The following is a 24,365-nucleotide window of genomic DNA, read 5'->3' as shown; positions in this document are numbered from 1 at the left end:
GACATAAAAGGAAAAAGGCCTAAGAAGAATGCATTTAATGCAGATATTACATGTGGAGAAACCAAGATACCTGAACATTGGAGCAGTAGTTCTCAAAGTGAAGTCCCAGACCAGGAGCAGCCTCACCTGGGCAGTTCCTAGAAAGGAAAGTCCTCAGACCCCACTCCAGACCTACTGAATCAGAAGCTCAAGGGAAGGGAGCTACATCATATTCTCCCTTCCTTTCCCAAGAAATTTCTACACTATTTATATTTCCCTCACAACCCTATAACTTCTAGACCCTCTGTATTCTGGCTCCTCTTCCAGGGTATTGTTAAAATGCTCATTTTAAAAGTGACCAATCATCTCAAAACAATGTCTATTCCCTGGGCCTCCCTCTCCTAGACATATATGAATTACCTAGCACTGTGGACATTCTCTCCTGCATGAAATGTCCTAATTCTTTTATTTCTGTGACACAATTCCACCCTCCTGCCTCTCTCTCTCCCACTTGCTATCACCAGGAACTACTCTTGCTCCTTCCACAATACAAATACATGCATGTCTCAAAGGTTCAATCTTCAATCTTCTATTCCTCTTTTTTCTGCTGCTGCTTTGGCATCTCAAGAACACCCAGAAATGAATTTACATCTCTGTACCCCAAATCTCTCTCAAATTACTCTAAATGACCTCATGACCTGTTTCCCCTGAATGTCCTTCCAGTACTGCCAATGGAATGTATCCAAGAGGGAACTTCTCATTTCCTCTATCAGATTCCGGAAGTTCCTCCCTGACACCTTCATCATTCCCATTTCTCATGCCACCACCTTCATCCAACAGCTTCCTATGTCTTCTGAAGCCCTACTGTAGAGAGCGCCTGGGAAGGCACATGAGCATTTCTTTAATTATTGTCAGCTGAATCCAGTGGTGTTGGCAGAGCCATGTCCTGGAAAGACACCTTGCCAGAGGCAGGTGTGTTGTCAGCTTGACCTTCAGCTCAGGTGCCAGGGGGTGGGTTTCATTATCTAAATCCAGCCAAGCACCAGGAACAAAAACGATTATCCGGGCCCACGCAGAAGTGATGATTACAAAGAAGCCACAAGAATCCACATAATCTCCTTTGTCTTGGGCTTTAGTAAAACTTCCTGGGTTTTGCTGTATAAAATAAACTCGATCTATGGGCTCTGGGTCACTCTCTCCATCAGAGGACAGCTGTCCCACCCGGCACCAGCTTTTTCCTTTTATCTCTGTGTCTGTCTGTTTCTTTCATTTTCTCAATCCCCAGCAGCCCCTACTCAGGAACTTGGCCACTCTCTAGCCACGCTGGATGTGGAAAAGAGAGAAATATTTACACCCTACCACAAGACTTACCTATAAAACTCACCTCTGATTCTATTTTTCCCCTGTTCAAAAACATGTGGAGATTGCCCAAATGCAGCCCAACTTTCTACCTACCCTTACCTCACATTTCTCCTCAACAAACTTTTTGCTCAGCTAACCTAGAATGCTCATCATGTTATAAATATGTCCCAAGTTTCCTCACTTCTTACTCTTGGCCTTATATTACTACCTCCATTTTAAATACCTGTTTCCACTAACTATGTCTATAAATTTCACTCCCCAACTCCTCCTTAACATCATGCATAATTCCCTCAAACTGAAGTTCTCTTTCACCTATCTCTATAGACCCAAATATTTATTGCCAGCCTCTATCACTTGCCACCATGCACCCCTACAAAAGGTGAGACCCTCCACAACAGAAGTGGGTTTTACAGATCTTTGTGTATTCCACTTGACCATGCATGCAAATATTTGTTCAAGGGCTAAATGATCTTAAAGCCAAAGTTCATACTCAAGTACCATTTCTGCCACTTAATTAGCCTTTGAGAGTAGATGAAACAGTACAAACAGATAAACTTCACATACATAGCAACTTAGGAGGAATCAACTCAATCTCCTATGCTTTCTATAGTTACTGCAGTATTAGGCTCACTTCAAAGTAAGGAAAGTATGTCAGATTTTTTGAACTACAAAAACATTTTAGAAAAAGATCGGCTCACTTATTACCAAAATGGAAGAAGGGAGGCTTTCTATAAATAAATCTTTATAAAATTTCCTGCATCTCACACCATACCAGTTTACAATTTTCAGAGGTGATAAACCTCTGAAATCCCAAAGGAAACTTCTTGATCTGAAGAAGTTAAATAACAGAGCATTCATTCTAAAACATTCTATTTTGTCTGGAAGATACTCTCATGTTTGATCAGGAAGGCAGAGCAGCTAGATAAATTATAATGTGAAAGATGAATTGATTGCTTCAGTTAGGGATAAGTAATTCATTCCTGGAGTGATAAAGAGTCACTGCTTCTCTAGGGACAGAGGGGTGATAATCTCTCAACACATGGTATGCAGGATACTCTTTGAAAATGAGAGGATATGTTTAGAATCATTTAGAACAATTGTTCTGTTCTAACCTTGATACCTTTCACAAATCAAAGCTTAAGCCTGGATACAGTACAGAATCATTAGAGATTAAAAAAGGGGTTAATTTTTTTTCCAAGACAGCTCAGACAAGAAGTGTTTTTATTGATTGGCATGTAGCCACCCTTCAAGGTCAGTATTTTAGAGAAAAAGTATAAGGATTTACACTCAAGTTTTAAATTTGATATCAATTACAAAACACAGGGCTTACCACTGTGTTTCTCTATGTTCTACACCTGGTTTCATTTTATCTAATTCATAATTTTTCCCTTAAAATAGCAGAGATATAAAACATGCATACAGCTTCCATTCTGTCCCAAATTGGGATATGGAGAAATAGCAAATAAGTAACAAATTACCTTAAATACTTTCTGAAATAAGACTGCTGAATTCATTCATCAAACAGCAAAAAATACTGATAGAATTTCTGGGATGTTTTAAGTTAGAGTTAATTCGCTTTTATTTCAAAGTTCCAATAACTATCCTGATTAAATAAGTATCTAAATAGACATCATATCATCCCTGGGTTCAGATTTCACTCACTCAAGTGAGCACCAGAGTTCAGCAACAAAAACTTGACTGAAACAAACTGCTAGAACCCTAGGGGTGGGCTGCTCAGGTTTAATGCAATTTGTTCCAGAAAAAAAAAAACTAAACAGAGGTAGGTAGACTACCAGAGAAAATAAATCAACATTAGCTGTATCATACTGGGGTGACAAGAAGCTAATAAGATTTTCTTCCAATGATTTTTACTACTTATAAAAAATTTAATTGCATTAATTTAATATATTATCAAAACTCAAAAATAGTATTTTCTCAGCCAATGATATAACCATTACCAAAAATTAATATTAAAATAGAAGTTTTTTAAGTTTTTCCAACCTTTAAAAAACAACACTTCATCTACAATGTAATTTCAAGTGGCAGAAAATACATCCAAGTGGGGCTTATAACCATAAGACCAACCCAAAATAAATGAATATTGCTATTTTAATGTTAGCAGTAAGGTTGTATTATATTGTTCAATAACAGAGAATGTACTTAAAAATATATTAATATTTCTACTAGGATTAATACTTAAACTAACATTAATGATAAAACTTAGGACTGTGGTTGTATTACTACATTAGAAACAACAAACAAAAAATAAAACACAGACTAATTCAGGAGCACAGCCAGCAAAAACATGACAACGGAAAGGACTTACTTTGACATGGCTCTGGGCGCCAAGGTTGTAGATCTCAGTGGGCTTTACTTCATTGATGATCTTTACAAGGCAGGTGCTGTCAGTGAGATCACCATAGTGTAACTTCATATCTTTAGGGTTCAAAAACATAGCATTAGATAGAAGAAAATGACATAAGCCCAATTTTTTAAAATATCAAAATTGAAATGCATATTCTTAAAGTCTGTAAACCAGACTGGTTCCAGATCAGCAAAGACTTTAAAAAGTGAAATATTCGTATTTGTTGCTTGTGTCCCTACAGGATTTATAAAAACTCAGATTAACTTTTTAAAAAAATCACATTATGACAGATGTTATACAATTAACTACAGCTTCCAGGTGGTTGTAAGGTATGTTACCTAAGAGTGAGATTCAGACAAAAAAAAAATCTCGCCCTAATGTGGATACTCTCTAAAAAAAATCGAGCACACTAATAACAGTGAAGACAGCTATGTTCTCACACTGTTATCTAGCAATTTTCAAGTACTTCATAAGCATTAATCCTTTAGCCATCCTTGAAATGTGTGAAGTAGTGACATAGGGGCTTAATCATAAGGAACAACAACAGCCTGTAATTATTGGAGAGTCTAGGTCAGTGGTCGGCAAACTCATTAGTCAACAGAGCGACAAACCACGGCTCGCAAGCCGCATGTGGCTCGCGAGCCGCAGTTTGTCGACCACTGACATAGGTGATTAAAGGACAACTAGCCTACTCTACCCTAAATCTAAGCATATCCTTACATTGACTTCATTAGTCAAGGACACACATATATGGATGATTTGCTAACTTGACCTTTTCATTATTTTTACACAATATTGATTTATGTCTGGATCCAATGGCAGTGCCATTCTGTACTTTGCATAAAAATGATAACAATTTTAAGAAGGATTAATAAATGACCTAAATATTAAGATTTACTAAGGACAATGAGGTCATCGTCCTGATGATGTCACTACCCATACAGGTAACCCAAAACTTCAAATATTCCAGGCTCTGAGGTAAATATGAAATCACTTATGGTTTAAAGCTGACTGGATTATCCCTGCTAGCTGGAAAAACTGGATGAGTAAAATAGCATAAACTAGGAAGCTAAAAAATGACATATCCTAGTCCCAGCTCTGTCTTTTACATGGTATGTGGCCTTGATAAAGTGACAACATCTCTCTGCCTCCATTTCCTCATCTGTAAAATGGTCTCATTCACCATCTTGGGAGCTGCTGGAAATATCACATGAGAAAACACAGTGACTGTGCCAAGTAAATCCTACAGATACATACTGGCAATTTTAGTAACAAAAATAACAAACAACTGTAAATACTGAAAATGATCTACACAGCAATTAAATACATTTGGTTTGGGACCTGTCTTTAAAATTAAATAAATGTACAAAGATTGTTTAACTTAATTACATTAGAACAAACATAAAAAGCAGGAATATTCCAAAACTATGGAGCTCATCTTACTTGAGGGGATAAGAACACCTGAAGCAGGGTGATCAAAGGTATGTCTTCTCTTGGTCTCTAGAGTGGCAAGACCTGACTAACATCCTTGTAACAGACTCACCAAGATGACACTGTGACCCGGGGCCAGCAAGCAACAAAGGGTTTTCAAAAATTGCAGATAGCATTCCACACAGGTAATTTACGATCAATAACTACAGCTTCATGGGCTTTGAGAAAAAGGACTTTAGAAAATACCGCATAATACAGGACATTATAGAAATAGATTTTAGAAAAGACAATTACTTACTTCCTTCAATATGAGCCTGGGGGTTCTTATACAGATGTTCAATTCGGCCAGTATTGAACGAACTGGATCTCCGTACAATTCCATGAACCTGCATTTTCATAGTGTGGGAAGATATGAATAGATTATAAATGTGCAATGAAGATTAATGAGCAACTCAGAGTTCTTTTGCTAATGTTTAGCTTTGCAATATATATATATATATATATATATAACTATCATTTATAAAAATTACTTTTGCATTATTAAAAAAGTCCCACTGCTTCCATTTCCCCCAACCACTGTACTCCAGCCACGGTGCTCTACCTCCATCTTCATCACTGTTTTCACTGCCAATCTCAAAAAAAGTAATCAGATAGTTACGTGATTTTACAGCAAGTGCTCAGTGGTAGATACTCAAATGTCTCCTTTTATAAACACACACATACAGCCTTACTGTGGACAAAAATATCTCTTACATTTGAAACTGAAGACAGACCATGTGAGTCCATATCAGTAAAACAGCCTTGCAACCTGTTTAACACAGAACAGGAGGCCAAATGGCTCCAAATACCACCACATCTGTTCAGTGTTCTTGGACCTTTGTATCTTACACCTATTATATACATACATACATACATACATACATACATACATACACACACACACACACATAAACATATGTATATATATCTGGGTCCACAAATATAATCAGAGAGCAGTTGCTGAGTGGGAAAGTAAGAAAGCTAATAGATTGGAGAAAAAACTTATGTACTACTAAAGACATACAGAAAATTAAAATAAAGAGAGGACTTTTTTAAAATTTTATCATTGACTTAACCATGATAAATGTGAGGGGGGAAAGTCATTGGAATAAAAATGCATACCTGTCTAATACTGAGGAAAAGGCTATTTGTATCTGATACGTAAGAAAAATTGTTCAAGTTCTGGTATCCTTCCTTCTTGTGTCAGGATTGCTCCCTTTGTGTTGCCAATGCTAACACCAGCTATGTCACTACCTGTGCAAGTTTCAGTTCCACTGGTGGCAGTTTAATTCCTTCACTTATTTCAGAAGTGTTCCTTCTAATGCTGGATAGTATCATTTGTAGCTGAATACACTTCTATATTTTAACTTAATTGTTTTCTGTCTATTCCAAACAAAAACTAATCCTTGGCATGACTCAAATATCCCAAGTGCAGTGGGAAATTATAAGCACATAAGATTTCTTTGGGTATACATATCTATTTCTTAATTTAAAAGTGAAGAAAATAACATTTATATTAAACTTGGGGTTTATTCTACTTGAAGGTCTCCAATTTTTCCAATTATTATTAACTAGAGGCCCAGTGCACGAATTCGTGCACAGGTTGGGTCTGGCCGGCCCACCCCGAAGGGGGCCATCGGGGACGGGCCAGTGGGGAGGAGGGTTGCAGGAGGTTTGCCAGCCGGCCCCGCCCCCTATGGGTTAGGGGGCCAATTGGGGCCAGGATGGTGGGGGAGAGGGACTGTGGGAGGTTGGCTGCCGGCCTCGCCCCCCAATCGGGGCCCAACCAGGGCCAGGCCAGTGGGGGGGGGGCTCACAGGAGGTTGGCCAGCCCCACTCCCGATTGGGGGGGTGGTGATTAGGGGCAGGGACAGCAGGAAGGAGAGGCCACAGGTGGTCGGCCAGATGGCCCCACCCCTGATCAGGGTGTTGGGGCCAATCGGAGGCTGGGCCAGCTGGGCAGAGGGGTTATGGGAGGTTGGGGGGGGGGCAATAGGAGCCCTTATAGGGCCAGTTGGCCACTGCAGTGCACGTCATAGTGACCGGTTGTTCCAGTCATTCTGGTTGTTCCGCCATTCCAGGAGCTGGCTTTTATATATAGATATAGACTAGAGGCCTGGTGCATGAAATTTGTGCACTTGGGGTGATCCCTCAGCCCAGCCTGCACACTCTTGCAGTCCGGGAGCCCATGGGGATGTCTGACTGATGGCTTAGGCCCGCTCTTCTGGCTGAGCAGTGCTCCCCCTGTGGGAGTGCACTGACCACCAGGGGGCAGCTCCTGCATTGAGCATCTGCCCTCTGGTAGTCAGCGCACATCATAGCGACCAGTCGTTCCACTGTTAGGTCAATTTGCACATTAGTCTTTTATTATATAGGATTGCAAAGTTGAACTGCTCTACAAATTTAATAAATGTTTAATAGAAAGCAAGTTCACAAATGTACTTATACATAGAAAAATGTGTGCTTACCACCAAAATTATTTCTGAAATACAGATTTTTCAGTTTTATTTCATTGGATAGAGAATAATTTATTTGTTCTAAAAACAGATAATTTAAACTTGACAATGAAAAACACAATAAAAATATGGTTTAGTCTATTTTTTCTCTTGATTGCTTAATTCTGGGTAAGTCACATATTGGAACAACTCAAAGAGAAATGCCATATACAAATACATTGTATATAAACATATAAGCTCTGATTTTTTAAAAAAAGTAAATAATATTGATGGATTCAGTATGAAAATCAGACAACTGCACAAAGTTACAGCATGTAAATAATACAAGAGTGACAATAGAGCATTAAGCACTAGTGTTTTTTGTGTGTCCTTTTTTTAATACCAAATAATGTGTTTTAATTTTCCCTCAGTCCCAAATTTTGGTGCATGTATACAGGGAAAGAAAGACCGGCCAAATGCTTATTCCATGATAGCAAGTGTTGTTCTAAGAACTATGAAAGCTAAGTCTGACAACTTCTGAAACAGGTGAAATGCAAACTTCAAGACAAGCCAAAATGTGTGCAAACTGGATAATCTAGTTAAGAATTTGAGATTAGTGGCTTTCTCTTTACAGAAGGGATGTAAGTAGGGTGTTTTTTGTTTGTTTGTTTGTTTGTTTTTATAAGGATTTGGGGGGAAAAGAGATGATGAGTTAGAAAACCAAAGTGAAAAGAAAAATGAGCTGCATGTGACTCCCTATAAACTTAATCAAAGTCATTATTAAATTATGGCAGTTCAAAAAATGTAACTGAAAAACTGAGGTCTTAAAATAAATGGAAGTGATTATTTTGACAAATTAATTTCATGTCCCATTTAACTAAGAGATGAAAAAGAAAATTCCAAACTCTCCCAGTGTTAAAACAAAGTTGGTTTGACTTAAAAACCTAGTCTGATTAGGCAATACTTACAAGAAATCCTTCCTTTCTTCTTCCCTTCCAGCCTTCCCTCCATTTCTCTCTTCTTCCAAGCAAGAAATCCATTTGTTTGTTTATTTACTTAATATTTCAAAAATATAGAAAATTTTTCAACTAGATTTCAAATTCTTCAGTGTCTAGATTTTTCTTGGATGCAATAATGCCTTCCAGGTATATTTAATGCCACTTGTTTGGTTTTTTGGTAAAAGTATAAGTTTTGTGGGTAACATCAATAGCTAACATGTACATGGCAATGACTATGTGTCAGACACTGTTGTTTATAGATATTAAAATACCTGATCTTCACAACAACCTTCCTATTACTACTCCACTTCTACAGAGGATGCTGCCTGTGACCACGCAGCTTATAAGCAGTCATGTTAAAGGGTGGGCGGGGCTCTGGCTGGGAGGCTCAGTTGGTTGGAGCATCATCCTGCATACAAAAAGGTTGTGAGTTCGATTCCTGGTCAGGGCACATACCTAAGTTGTGGGTTTGATCTCTGGTTGAAGTGCGCATGGGAGGCAACCTACTGATGTTTCTCTCTCTCTCCTTCCCTCCCTTTGTCTCTCTCTAAAATCAATAAACATATGTATCCTCTGATGAAAATTTAAAAAAAGAAGAAAGGATGGACATGGTCCATCATGCTAACACTCATTATGGTTTCAAAATGAAACCATAAAAAGCTTTTTTTCACCATAGATTCTAGGATATCCAACAACCCAGAAAAGTATTTCAGAGATCGTCACAGATCAAGAATGGAATAGCAGAAACTCCATATCCTAACAAATAATTTCTGAGATAACAATTACACAATCTTTTATATCCCATTTTTGTTCTCCTGATCTCCCTAGTTATACCTTTCCTGGAAGTGAAACTCACAATTCACCTATTCTTTGACTTCTTGTATGTGTTGATGTAGTTGTCACCCAGTTATTTAATATAGGTTTTTCACATATTCCAAGATAAATTTTAGCTTTTAAAGGGTTTAATTCTGTCCTTCGTTTATCTGGTTTCTCTCTGTATTTGTGCAGTTTACATTCAATATTATTTTGCATTAGTTTCAGGTGTACAAAAATATGCTGCTGGCTCATTGCAAACAATGACTGTAGGAAAAGCACTGGAAACTAGAATGCAGTTTCGTAAGAAGCTTCACTTATGTCAGTTTTCCTTGTTCCCTTATGATGGAAGGAATATAATGTGCACAGGGCTAGGATCCTAGGACATGTAATATCCTGCCTTCCACTAATGCTAAGTATAAGTAGTAAACTGGATTAAGGAGCCTTCTACAAAACCTGTAGCACCAGGCACTGTGTGACTCTATTACTCCCATAATCATAAGCCCCATAGACCCCACAGAGCTCCTCTGGACTGTCTACAACAGACTGTCTGACTGATGGCTTAGGCCCGCTCTTCTGGCTGAGCGGTATACACTGAATCTTCATGATAACCTTGGGGAAAAGAGTGCCTAACAGCCCTATCCATGGGAAGGGACTAAGCCTTAGAAAGGTCCAATGACTTGCCCAAAGCCACAGGGCCAACAAGTGGCAGAGGAGGGTTAGGACACAGGCTGTCCAGCACCAGAGTCAACTGGCTTCCTCTCTACAGGAAGCTGAGCAACCTCATTCCCCTCCTTCACTCTGAGCTAGTTGACAGAGTATAAAACAGAATTACCCTTTTTCCTTCAATAATGTGTAGAAATAAACACAAAGTTTTTTTTCTTGTTTTGTTTACTGGCCCCTCTTGCATATTTTTTATTTCATTATTTTTTATTTTTTAAACTTTATTTTGCAAATAAGGACTACATTCAGTATTATTTTGTATAGTTTCAGATGTACAAAAGTGGTTAGAAAATAATATAATACTAGAGGCCCAGTGCATGAAATTCATGCATGGGGGGGGGGGTGTCCATCAGCCCGTCCTCCACCGCCTCCATCTCCTTGGGGGATGTCTGTCTGGATCAGACCTAAACCAGCAATCAGACATACCTCTCACAATCTGGGACTGCTGGCTCCTAACTGCTCGCCTGCTTTGCCTGCCTGATTGCCTCTAACCGCTTCTGCCTGCAATCCTGATCACCCCCTAAACGTTCCCCTGCCGGCCTGATTGATGCCTAACTGCTCCCCTTCTGGCCTGATCACCCCCAACTGCCCTCTCCTGCTGGCCCGATCGCCCCTAACTGCCAACCCCTGCAGGCCTGGTCCCCCCTAACTGCCCTCCCCGGCAGGTCTGGGGTGACCCCCAGCTGCTCTCCCCTGCTGGCCTGATCCCTCTAACTGCTCTCCCCTCCTGGCCTGATCGCCCTAACTGCCTAACTTCTCTCCCCTCCTGGCCCGATCCCCCTAACTACCTAACTGCTCTCAGCTGCCGGCCTGATTACCCGAACTGCCTATCTGCTCTCCGCTGAAGGCCTGATCCCCCTGCCTTTCTGCGCTCCCCTCCTGGCCTGATCCCCCTAACTGCCTATCTGCTCTCCCCTCCTGGCCTGATCCTCCTAACTGCCTATCTGCTTTCCCTTCCTCTCCGTGCCCTTCAGACCCCGGAGCAGGTGTGCTGAGAGCTATCTGCCATGGCCCCGCCCCCATCCTGATTGGTTGTTAGGTGATGGAGTCCTGGCCAATTTGCATATTCCTCTATTATTAGTATAGATTATTAACTATATTCTCTATGCTGTATTTTAAATCCATTTGCCTATTTTGCAACTACCCATTTGTACCTGTTAATCCCTTCACATTTTTCACCCTGTCACCCAACCACTTTCCTCCATGGCAAACATCAGTCTGTTTTCTGTATCTATGTGTCTGTTTCAATTTTGTATGTTTGTTTATTTTGTTCTTTAGATTCCACATATAAATGAAATCATATAGTATTTCTCTTTCTCTGATTGTCTTATTTCACTCAGCATAATACCCTCTAGGTCCATCCATGTTATCACAAATGGTAAGATTTCATGCTTTTGGGGGGGGGGGGGGTAATCCTCACTGGAGGATATTTTTCCATTGATTTTTAGAGAGAGTAGAAGGGAGGAGGAGAGACAGAGAGAGAGGAACATTGATGTGAGAGAAACACATTTATTGGTTGCCTCCTGCACACACTCAACTGGGGCCATGATGGAGCCTGTAATCGAGGTACATGCCCTTGACCAGAATCAAACCAGGAACCCTTCAGTCTGAGGGCCGATGCTCTAGACACTGGGCCAAACCAACTAGGGTTCATTATTTTCTATGGCCAAGTAATATTGCATTGTAAATATACATACATATATATATATATATATATATATATATATATATATATATATATACTAGAGACCCTGTGCATGAAATTCATGCACTGGGGGAGGGGATCCCTAAGCCTGGCCTGCACCCTCTTGCAGTCCAGGAGCCTTCAGGGGATGTCCGACTGACAGCAGGCCCATGGGGAGCGGGCCTAAGCTGGCAGTCGGACATCCTTAGCACTGCCACAGAGGCTGGAGAGGCTCCTGCCACCACCACTGCACTCGCCAGCGATGAGCCCAGCTCAGGGCTTCTGGCTGAGCGGCGCTCCCCCTGTGGGAATGCACTGACCACCAGGGGACAGCTCCTGCACGGAGTGTCTGCCTGCTGGTGGTCAGTGCGCGTCACAGCGAACAGTCATTCCGCAGTTCGATCAATTTGCATATTAGCCTTTTATTACATAGGATATCTCACCACTTCTTTAAACTCTCATCTACTACTGATAAGCCCTTGGGTGGCTTCCATACCTTCACTATGTAAATAACACTACAATAAAAATAAGGGTGCATCTATTCTTTTGCATTAGTGTTTTGGGTTTCTTCTAATACAGCCGTGGGCAAACTACGGCCCGCGGGCCGGATCCAGCCCGTTCGGCTGTTCTATCCAGCCCGCGGAGCCGAAAGAGCGGAGGGTTCTCTTGCTCTCCCCTCCGCTCCTTCACCAGCAGCAGTGTTAACATGGCAACGTCGGGAAACACGGCCGCAGCTCCTTCTTCTGAGTGGGTGGATTTATATCCGCCCATTCAGTAGAAGGAACAACCTCTCATTCTTCCAGAGGCTCCTTGTAATGCCCGCGGACGCGTCCCCCGACATCACCCTGGGAATGCGTAGACACGTTATCGTGGTGATGTAGGGAGACACGCCCCTGGAGAGCACAGTATCAGAGCATTAGCTAAAAAGGAGACCAACAACACTGTTCCCACTGAAGTTGATGTTTTAAAGACCAAAAAACCTTTCAACCCAGTCTACATTGCCATCTACATCTACGTCCCGGGCATAATTTGGAAGTTGCACTAAAGAAAATGTTTAATTTACTGTTTACACATTTTGTTCTTTTCTATTTGTTTTAGTTTTAAATTATTTTATTATATTTAAATTTAATTTGAAAGGCTTTTGTACCTTTCCTTTGTTAGGCAATTTTATTTTGCCTTTGCCATCTTCAATATAAGGTATGTTATTGTGCTATGATTCCTCCATTTTTTGAAGTTTCAAATTATAATAATTAGTGTTTACATTCTTCTTGTTAAAATGTTTGAAATGAATAAAACTATTGAAATAAAAAAAAAAAAAGACCGTACCCTTTTATGTAATGATGTTTACTTTGAATTTATATTAGTTCACACAAACACTCCATCCATGCTTTTGTTCCGGCCCTCCGGTCCAGTTTAAGAACCCATTGTGGCCCTCGAGTCAAAAAGTTTGCCCACCCCTGTTCTAATATATACCCAGAAGTAGAAACATGGGGATATATATCAGTTCCATTTTTAATTTTTGAGGACTCTTCATATTGTTTTCCACAGTGGCTGTACCAGTCTGCATTCCCATCAACAAGTGCCTTAGGGTTCCCTTTTCTCCAAATCCTCACCAACACTTGTTCTTTGTTGATTTATTGATGGTAGCCATTCTGACATGTGTGAGGTGATATCTCATTATGGTTTTCATTTGCATTTCTCTGATGATTAGTGATCTTCAGCAGCATTTCATATGTCTATTGGTCATTTATATGTTCTCTTTGGAGAAATGTCTATTTAGGTCCTCTGCACATTTTTTAATTGGTCTATTTGTGGGGTTTTTTTGGTGTTGAGTTGCATGTGTTCTTTATAAATTTTGGATATTTACCTCTTATCAGACATATCACTGGTGAATCTTTTCCCACTCAGTTGGATGTCTTTTCATCTTATTGATGGTTTTCTTCGCTATGCAAAACAATTTTAGTGTGATGTAGTCCCATTTTTTTATTTTCCTTTTTGTTTCCCTTATTAGAGGAGATACACCAGAAAAATTATTGCTATTAGAAATGTCAGAAATTTTACTGCCTATATTTTCTTCTAGGGGTTTTATGATTTTAAGTCTTAGATTAAGTCTTTAATCCATTCCAACTTTATTCTTGTATGTTCTGTAAGAAGGTGGTCTAGTTTCACTTTTTTGCACATATCTGTCCAATTTTCCCAACACCATTTATTGAATAGACTGTCTTTATCCCACTGTATGTTCTCACCTCCTTTGTCAAGTATTAATTGATCATATAGGCATGGCTTTATTTCTGGGTTCTGTATTCTGTTCCATTGATCTATGTATGTTTTTGTGCCAGTACCATGCTATTTTGATTACTATATCTTTCTCGTATATTTTGGTATCAGGTAGTGTGATACCTCTGACTTTGTTCTTTCTCAAGATTGCTGTAGCTATTGGGTATCTTTTGTGGTTCCATATAAATTTTTTAATTATGCTATAGTTCTGTGAAATATGCCTTTGGTATTTTGGTAAGGATTGCATTGAACTATAGATTGCTTTCGGTAGTATGGACATTTTAATAATGTTAATTCTTTCTACCCATGAGAATGATATATGCTTCCATTTATTTCTATCTTCTTCAATTTCTTTCTCCATTATTTTATAATTGCCCAAGTACAAGTCTTTTTATCTACTTGGCTAAATATATTCCTATGGTTGTTTTTTTTTTTTTTCATTTAATTGTAATTGTATACTTAGTTTGTGTACTTAATTTCCCTTTCTAATGATTAATTATCCTATATAATAGAGGTAATATGCAAATTGACCCTCAAACCCTCACACAAGATGGTCACCCCCATGTGGTCAAATATGGCCACAACAAGATGGCTGGCAGGGGAGGGTAGCTGTGGGCAATCAGGCCAGCAGGGGAGGGCAGTTAGGGGCGACCAGGCCAGCAGGGGAGGGCATTTGGGGGGGACCAGGCCTGCTGGGGAGAGCAGTTAGGGGCGACCAGGCCGGCAGGCGAGGGCAGTTAGGGGCGACCAGGCCAGCAGGGGAGGGCAGTTGGGGGCGACTGGGCTGGCAGGGGAGGGCAGTTGGGAGCAATCAGGCTGGCAAGGGTGCAGTTAGGCATCGATCAGGCTGGCACGTGAGTGGTTAGGGAGTGATCAAGCTAGCAGGCAGAAGCGGTTAGGGGCAATCAGGCAGGCAGGCAAGCGGTCCTGGATTGTGAGAGGGATGTCTGACTGCCGGCAGTCGGGCATCCCCCAAGGGGTCCCAGATTGGAGAGGGTGCAGGCTGGGCTGAGGGACACCCCCCCAGTGCACGAATTTCGCACACCGGGCCTCTAGTTTATATATAGAAATGCAGCCAATTTCTAAATATTTCTTTTGTATCCTGCTACTTTACTAAATTCCTTTATAAGTTATAGTAGTTTTATATATACAGTATCATGTCATAGGAAAATAATGATTGTTACTTCCTCCTTTCTAATTTGGATGCCTGTTATTTGTTCTTGTTTTCTGATTGTTGTGGCTATGACTTACACTATTTTGTGAAATAATAGTAGTGAAAGTAGACATTCCTGTCTTGTTGCCAATCTTAAGAGAAATGCTTGTAGTTTATGCCCATTGAGTATGATGTCAGCTATGGGTTTGTCATATGTGGTCTTTATTATATTGACATATGTTATCTCTATTCCCACTTTGCTAAGAAATTTCATTATAAATGGGTGCTACATTTTATCAAATGCTTCTTCTGCATCTACCGATATGATCATATGATTTCTATCCTTCATTTTGGGTATGTGTTGTATCATGTTAACTGATTTGCAGATATTGTACCAACTTTGTGTACCAGGAATAAATACCACTTGATCATAATGTGTGATCTTTTTAATGTATTGCTGAATTCAATTTGCTAATATTTTGTTGAGGGTTTTTGCATCTAAGTTCGTCAGGGACATTGGCCTATAATGTTCTTTCTTTGTAGTGTCTTAATCTGTTTTTGAAATTAGGATAATGCAGGTCTCCTTGTAAAATGAGCTTGGGAGTCTTCCCTACTCTTGAATTTTTTGGAATAGTTTGAGGACAGGTGTTGGCTCTTCTTTTAATGTTTGGTAAAATTTACCCACGAAGCCATCTGGTCTAGGACTTTTTTTGTAGGCACTTTTTTTTATTTTATTACTGCTTCAATTTCCTTAGTTGCAATCAGTCTGGTCAGATTTTTTGTTTTGTCTTAATTCAGTTTTGGAAGATTGTATGTTTCTAGGACTTTATCCATTTTTTCCTCAATATCCAATTTGTTGGCATAAAGTTGTTTGTAATATTTTCTTATAATTCTTTGTATTTCTTTGGTGTCATTTGTTACTTCTCTTTGATTTCTGATTTTGTTTGGGTCTTCTTTTTTCCTTGATGAGTCTAGTTAAAGGTTCATCAATCTTGTTTATCTTTTCAAAGAACTAGTTCTTGGTTTCATTAACCTTTTGTATTATATTTTAGACTCTTTTATTTCCACTCTCATCTTTATTATTTCCTTCCTTCTATTCACTGTGCTTTTTCTTTTTCAAGTTCCTTTAAGTGTAAAGTTATATTGTCCATTTGAGATTTTTCTTGTTTCCTGAGGTAGTCATGTAATACTATGAATTTCCCTACTAGGCCTGCTTTCACTGGTGTCCCATAGATTTTTGGGTTGTTGTGTTCTCATTTTCATTTGTATAAAGGTATCTTTTGATTTCTTCCTTATTCTTGTTAACACATTCATTGTTATTAACATGTTATTTTGCCTCCGTGTGTGCTTTTCAGCTTTTTTCTCTTAATTGATTTCTGGTTTCATACTATGTGGTCAGAGAAGATGCTTGGTATGATTTCAATCTTCTTAAATTTATTGAGACTTGTTTTGTATTCTAACATGTGATCCATCCTGGAAAATGTCCCTTGAAAAGAATGTATATTCTGTTTTTTGGGGTGAAATGCTCTGAAACTATCAATTAAATCTACCTGATCTAGTATATCATTTAAGGCCACTGTATCCTTGCTAGTTTTCTGTCTAGAAAATCTCTCCATTGATGTCAATGGGGTGTTCACATCCCCTACTATGACTGTATAACTTTCAATCTCTCCCTTTATGTCCATCAAAATTTGCTTTGTATATTTAGATGACCCTATGTTGAATGCAAAATGTGTATAAGAGTTATATCCTCTTGTTGGATTGATCCCTCAATCATTATGTAATGTCCCTTTTTTTGTCTTTTATTATAACCTTTGTTTGAAAGTCTGTTTTGCCTGATACAAATATATCTACCACAGCCTTTTTTGTTGTTACCATTTCCATGAAATATCTTTTTCCATCCTTTTACTTCATCTGTGTGTCTTTCGTTCTGAGGTAGGCCTCTTGTAGACAGCTTATAAATAGGTCTTTTCTTTTTTTTAATCCTCACCCAAGGATATGTGAGGTTTTTTCAAATTGATTTTAAAGAGGAAGGAAGAGAGAAAAACATCAATGAGAGAGAGAAACATTGATTAGTTGCCCCATACTCACCCTGACCAGGAATCAAACCCACAACCTAGGTATGTGCCCTGACCGGAAATCAAACCCGCAACCTTTTGGTATATGGGACCACGCTCCAACCTGGCCAGGGTGGGTCTTGTTTTCTTATCCATGCAGCTATACCATGTCTTTTGATTAGAGCCTTTGATACTTTTACATTTAAAGTGCTTATTATAGGTATGTAGTTATTGCCATTTTATTCTTTACTAGAGGCCCAGTGCACGAAATTCATGCACGGGGGGGGGGGGGGGGGTGGTGTCCCTCAGGCCAGCCTGCACCCTCTCCAATCTGGGACCCCTCAAGGGATGTCCAACTGCCCATTTAGGATCAGGCCTAAATGGGCAGTCGGATATCCCTCTCACAATCCAGGACTGCTGGCTCCCAACTGCTCACCTGCCTGCCTTCCTGATTGCCCCTAACTGCTTCTGCCTGCCAGCCTGATCACCCCCTAACCACTCCCCTGCCAGCCTGATTGATGCCTAACTGCTCCCCTGCCAGCCTGTTTGCCCATAACTGCCCTCCCCTGCAGGCCTGGTCACCCCTAACTGCCCTCCCCTACAGGCCTGGTACCCCCCAACTGCCCTCCCCTGCTGGCCATCTTGTGATGGCCATCTTGTGTCCACATGGGGGCAGCCATCTTGTGTGTTGGAGTGACGGTCAATTTGCATATTACTCTTTTATTAGATAGGATAGAGGCCTGGTACACAGGTGGGGGCCAGCTGGTTTGCCCTGAACGGTGTCTTGGATCAGGGTAGGGGTTCCCTTAGGGCGTGGGGCGGCCTAGGCAAGGGGCCTGTGGTGGTTTAAAGGCCAGCCACACCCCCTGGCGACCCAAGTGGAGGCCCTGGTATCTGGGATTTATTTATCTTCTATAATTAAAACTTTGTAGCCTTGAGTGGAGGCCTTGGCTGGCCAGGGTGTGCAGAAAGCTTGGCTTCCTCCATTGCCGGGGAATCCCAAGCCTCCTGCTGGCTCCGTGGCTGCAGCCGTCTTGGTTGGGTTAATTTGCATACTCGCTCCTGATTGGCTGGTGAATGTGGCTTGTGGGTGTAGCGGAGTGATGATTAATTTGCATATTACTCTTTTATTAGATAGAATAATTTTGTTCCTCTTTTCTTTGTCTTTTTAAAGAAGCAAATATATAACATTTTAAAGGGTGATATTCTATAAAACCTGACAATTCTTAGTATTTTCTTCATCATGAGCGACACCTATAGATATTGTATAAATAATGAACTAGGGTTAGACCCATTCTCTTTATGCTCTCCTTAATGTTTAATCTTGATCCAAATTCAAGAAACAATCAAGATTTAAAACTGTAACTTTAAACCTTCAAATAGAGTCTCTTTTCAATGAGAACTAAACCAGGGATGAAGCATTCTTTCACTTTTTCATGTGAAAATAGTTCATTCAAAACATGACTAGATAGAAGGATTTCAGGGGCCAAATTAGGTGATTATATCCAAAAGCTTCGTATCTACTGTGTGAAGTCATACAAGGTATTTAATATAGACTAATCAATCTATTAATACATGACATTCCTTTTCAAGTTGTTTGCCAATGTATGTTTTTACTTTAAGATTATCCAACCTTTTTATACCTTTACTTTGTTGGTTGTTGTTTTCTTTTTTACTAAAAAGGAGTAAAGGGGTATATTTAATTGTGTTATGTTAACCTTCCATAGAGTTTATTCTTGCCCATGCAGGCCCATCATCCCTACCCAACCACCCATCTACAATTCAACTTGCATCCCTCCAGCTGACTGTTGCTTCCCCATTTTCACAATAAAAGACTGACCTTGCTATGCTAGCTAGTTAAAGTCAGCCCCTTTGTTTTCTAAGAAGAACTCAGCCTCAGTATTGTCTATTCATAGAATTTGTAGCTCTTCTTCTCAGTGTTTATTTGCTCCTGCTTATACATTGCTGCCCCAAAGTATGTTGTTTGCAGTTACTTCTGAGCCTAGTGATATTCCTTATACAAAGTTCAGATTCAAAATCATCTGAAAGCTCAGAGAAGAAAGTCCCCACAAATTATCTTATGATTTAATGATCTCATCTGAATCTTTAGTTTGCATTGGTTCTCAAACTGTAGTATCCAGGAGGGCAGCATCAGTTACAACTAGGGGCTTGTTAGAAAGGCAGATTCCAGACCTTTGAGTCAGACATCTGTGTTACAATGGGCTCTGGAAGATTCTGATGCACATTGTAGATTGAGCACATGCTGAATTAGAAGTCTATGCCCACCCAAAATTGCTGATGTTGACCCTGTCAGTGCAGGTATGTATCCCACTCTTATCCTACGACATGCTATTTAATAATCCTGGTTATTTTGCTCATGGTCTTGAGCAACCAGGGACTGCTGGATGATAATTCTGGAAATTTTCCAATGTAGCCTCTTCAAAAAATCACTCTCATATTTACTTTGACCTAAGACAGAAAGATAAAGCCTGTGCTACCAGCAATACTTATTCCTTTCAATACTTATTCTCCAATTTTATCAATCTCTTAAAACTGCAGACAGCAGCCTATTAAAATTGAATACATTTTAGGTAAACACCTTTTTACTCCACCTCATTCCTACATAACTCACATTTCCCCTGTGCTATGAGGAGGAATCATTTCTGGTTATGCTTTGTACCTCTGTACTGTCTATAGTACTTCTTTATATCACATTAGGGAATCTCACTCCTCAACCTCTCTTCTCTTGCCAATCATTGTTCCAATGATTCATGCCACCCATTGACTGTGACTTGCCAACTGGGCCTTCTATTGTCTATCTTTATCAGAATCAGATCTGCTCTTAAAATTTCAAATGCCAGTGGAAGACAAATATTTGAGAATGTTTACTATCCACCACATCCAGAGGAACCACATGACTGATCACTAGTCCACAGGTCTGAATACTAGTCCACCATCTATCACAGTGACTAGGCCCGATCACCAGTCCACCACCTATCACAGACAACAGGCCCCATCACTAGTCCACCATCTATCACGGACACCAGGCCCCATCACTGTCCGCCATCTATCACAGACACCAGACCCCATTACTGTCCACTATCTATCACAGACACCAGACCCCATTACTTGTCTACCACTTATCACAGTCACCAGGCCCCATCACTTGTCCACCATCTATCACAGACACCGGGCCCCATCACTTGTCCACCATCTATCACAGACACCAGGCCCCATTACTGTCCACCACCTGTCACAGACACCAGGCCCCATCACTAGTCCACCAGCTATCACAGACACCAGGCCCCATCACTAGTCCACCATCTATCACAGACACCAGGCCACATCACTAATTGACTAGCTATCACAGACACCAGGTCCCATCACTAGTCTACCACCTGTCACAGACACCAGGCCACATCACTAGTCCACCAGCTATCAGAGACACCAGGCCCCATCACTGTCCACCACCTATCACAGACAACAGGCCCCATCACTGTCCACCAATTATCACAGACACCAGGCCCCGTCACTAGTCCACCATCTTTCACAGACACCAGGCCACATCACTAATCCACCAGCTATCACAGACACCAGGCCCCATCACTTGTCCACCATCTATCACAGACACCAGGCCCCATCACTGTCCACCACCTGTCACAGACACCAGGCCACATCACTAATCCACCATCTATCACAGACACCAGGCCACACCACTATCCACCAGCTATCACAGACACCAGTCCCCATCTCTAGTCCACCATCTATCACAGACACTAGTCCATCATCTATCACAGACACCAGGCCCCGTCACTTGTCCACCACCTATCACAGACACCAGACCCTATCATTAGTCCACCACTTGTCACAGAGACCGCCATACCTCAAAAGGCCATTCCCTTTTCTCTGGACTAGCTACAGACACTCCTTGTTCCCACCATCCTCATCTCAAGTCTCAGTCCCCTGTGTCCACCTTATAAGTAGACCCTAACACCTATGCAGTCCGAGCATTCCTTCTGATGTACCACCTCTCTCTTCCACAACTGTGATGACTACAATGTGGTTCAAAGAACACTACCTCAAAATAGGGCATCTTGGCATATTGAGTAATTTAGGCTGAAGGAGTTTTAGGAAATGGCAGAAGCAGGATGGCCACTCTGACCTTCCCTCTGCCCTTTCTCTTGAAGCAGTCATAGAGCCCTCATGTAAGAGGTGTTCTCTTTACATGCAGAGAAGAGGAGCATCCTTATCTCTAAAAACAAGAGGACATCTATAAGAAGCCTAACAAATAGACCTTGCTAGGTTTCCCCCAGTGTACTACACTTACCTTGCAATCCTCGACCTACCATACTTCTCCATGACTGTCCCCTCTCCATCAAACCTAATATAAAAATACTTAGGTTTCATTGTTTCTTCACATCTTCAGTTCCTCATGAAAGTTTCCTATCATGTAAAACTTTTATTAAATAAATTTGTATGCTTTTCAATTTAATTTTTAGACCCAGCCAGGGACCCTAGAAGGGTCAAGGAAAAATTTTTCCTCCTCTACATTAAACTGACAAAGACAGATTTATAGGAGAAACTTCTGCCATTTTCTCAGACTCCTTCATCTAAAATATCTATTTTGTCAAGGTTGCAGATTTTCGAGTAGCATGTTCTGAACTCATGAATTATTACTCAGCACCTTCTCTTTTACTCAATACACAACCCAATCACTAACTCCTCTCTAGCTACCAAAGATTCCTTTTTTGTCCAAGGTCTCTCTGCCACACCTTTCCTTTTAGATTTACTGAAAGATTATGTTAATCTAGCCTGAATAAAAACCAGTCTGGTCTGGCTGGTGTGGCTCAGTGGTTGAGTGTCAACCCGTGCACTGGGAGGTCACCAGTTAGATTCCTGGTCAGGGTACATGCGTAGGTTGCAGTATAAATCCCCAGTAAGGAATGTGCAGGAGGCAGCCGATGGATCAATGTTTTGTTGTGTTTGTTTTTGTTTTTTTTTTAATATATTTTATTGATATTTTACAGAGAGGAAGGGAGAGGGATAGAGAGCCAGAAACATCGATGAGAGAGAAACATCGATCAGCTGCCTCCTGCACACCTCCCACTGGGGATGTGCCCACAACCAAGGTACATGCCCTTGACCGGAATCGAACCCGGGACCCTTCAGTCCGCAGGCCAACGCTCTATCCACTGAGCCAAACCGGTTTCGGGGGATCAATGTTGATATTTCTCATTTTTGTTTCTATCTCTCGCTCTCTTTTCCTCTCTCTCTAATCAATAAAAGTATATTTTTAAAAAACGTCTGCACCTAAAAAATACTCTTCTACACGACATATAATCTATTCTAAAATCTGTTGCTCTTTAGAATATGTGTCTATCACTCAATTATAGTAGGAATCTACGTATATAAATATATGTGTACATGTATAATACACTCATAATTACATGGCCTTATTTTCATATTATTACAAGATACAGAAGTAGCTATTAGATAATGGTACAAAAGGTACTAAACATATCTGCTATTACTTCTTTTTTTTTCTTTTTAATTTAATTTTATTTTATTGTTTAAGGTATTACAAATAGTAGTACATATGTCTCCTCAGATCCCCCCCCCCACCACCACCACCACTGATTTCTTAAAGTCTAAAAGTCAAGGCTCTCAGAAAGGATTATGAGTTAAAGTAATAAAATAAGTTTCCTTCAAATCCTTTTGGTGGTTAGATGCCAAATTCCTTGCTGGTGTTTGCCCATTTACCTATAGTGCGATCACCTCCAATTGGGATAAACAGAGAATCCAAAATGATTAATGTAAAAACTCCCAAATCAGGCCAGGGCATATGGATCACTGTGAAGGTTTTTGTTCTCTGTATAACATGAATTTATATAGATATACATATCTGAAAACTGGTTTTTAAAAAGGTAAGGCGTACACACAAAACTGTATCAAATTTAAAATACAGTACCCTTGCTTCTTTTAAAGAAAGCAGGAAGTGTTGAAGGAGGAGGAGAAAAAGAAGACAGCAATAATGATGATGATAGTAGCGAACCCCAAAGTTTCAGCTTCCATAAATTATATGGCCACCTTTCAGAAAGCAAAATCTGTAAGTGTTAATTTTTCATTTAAGCTTGCCTGAGATCAACTTGGTTTTTATTGCTCCGTGTAATTCCCGAATTAAGTGACTTCACTGTGAGTGGAACTTTTTTATGTAACACATCACATCATAAATTAACCCTAATGATGTTATAGCGGTTAGCTTACACAGGTTGCTGCTTTATCTGAGAATGTGGGAAGCGTGCAGAGCAGTTAAACACTAAGGAACAGGGGAAGCCACCAGTGCTCACTAGTAGATAAACAGCACAATGAGCTGGCATGGTTACAAGCCAAAAGGCACATTCTTCCCCTGATTATGATTTGTTATCAGAGTTTCAGTGGAAAACACGCACAGGAGGACGGCAGCAGAGGAAGTGGGAGGCCACTGTGTCCGAGTGACTCCACCAGCCTGTGCTTGCTCACTGAGTCACTCACCTCATAGCCTTTCTCCAGCAGGAACTCAGCCAAGTATGAACCATCCTGGGAAGAGAAGGAAAATTGAAAAACATCAGGCCCATCATGGCCAGTCAAGAAGGCAGCCAAGACTTGGAATTTTGAGGAAAGCATTTAAGAGGCTCTATAAACTTAAATTATGAATCATGGCAAATAAAATAAAAGTAATACAGATGAAGATGGTAAACACTAAAAGGTGTCCCACTGTTGACTATACATTTTCATAGACGTTATTTCATCTGAATGCACAGTAAAGTGTTATCACTGTCATACAGAGAAAGAAGTTAAAATCCAGGGGGTTAACATGGGACTAAAGAAAGAACATGACGCTTCAGAAGCAGATGGATTTAGAGTTAGGTTTGGCCATGCTAGCGTCTAAAACAGCAAATTTCAACTAATGTGCTCCAATAATTTTTAAAACATTCAACATCTAACTATTTAGTCTGGGTCACTAAACTCTTTTCCCTTAGATTGTCAAATAAAAAAATGGCAACAGCCAA

At 40.3% G+C, this 24,365-nt stretch overlaps 1 protein-coding gene across 2 annotated transcripts in view; it reads right to left on the bottom strand.

Annotated features, from left to right (window-relative positions):
- Positions 1 to 24,365, bottom strand: part of GMDS (GDP-mannose 4,6-dehydratase) — a 736,645-nt gene that overhangs the window by 531,842 nt on the left and 180,438 nt on the right. The window contains exons 2-4 of one of the 2 annotated variants that reach the window (XM_080654381.1): positions 23,848 to 23,892; positions 5,436 to 5,523; positions 3,668 to 3,777 (exon numbers count right to left, since the gene is read on the bottom strand). In XM_080654381.1, the coding sequence (XP_080510507.1) occupies positions 3,668 to 3,777; positions 5,436 to 5,523; positions 23,848 to 23,892 (243 nt within the window). The remainder of the gene's footprint in view (positions 1 to 3,667; positions 3,778 to 5,435; positions 5,524 to 23,847; positions 23,893 to 24,365) is intronic. The other variant, XM_080654382.1, reaches the window with a different exon arrangement.

Source organism: Plecotus auritus (genome assembly GCF_963455305.1).
Source record: "Plecotus auritus genome assembly, chromosome: 2".
NCBI lineage: Eukaryota > Metazoa > Chordata > Mammalia > Chiroptera > Vespertilionidae > Plecotus > Plecotus auritus.
This window is presented reverse-complemented; position numbering and strand designations above follow the sequence as displayed.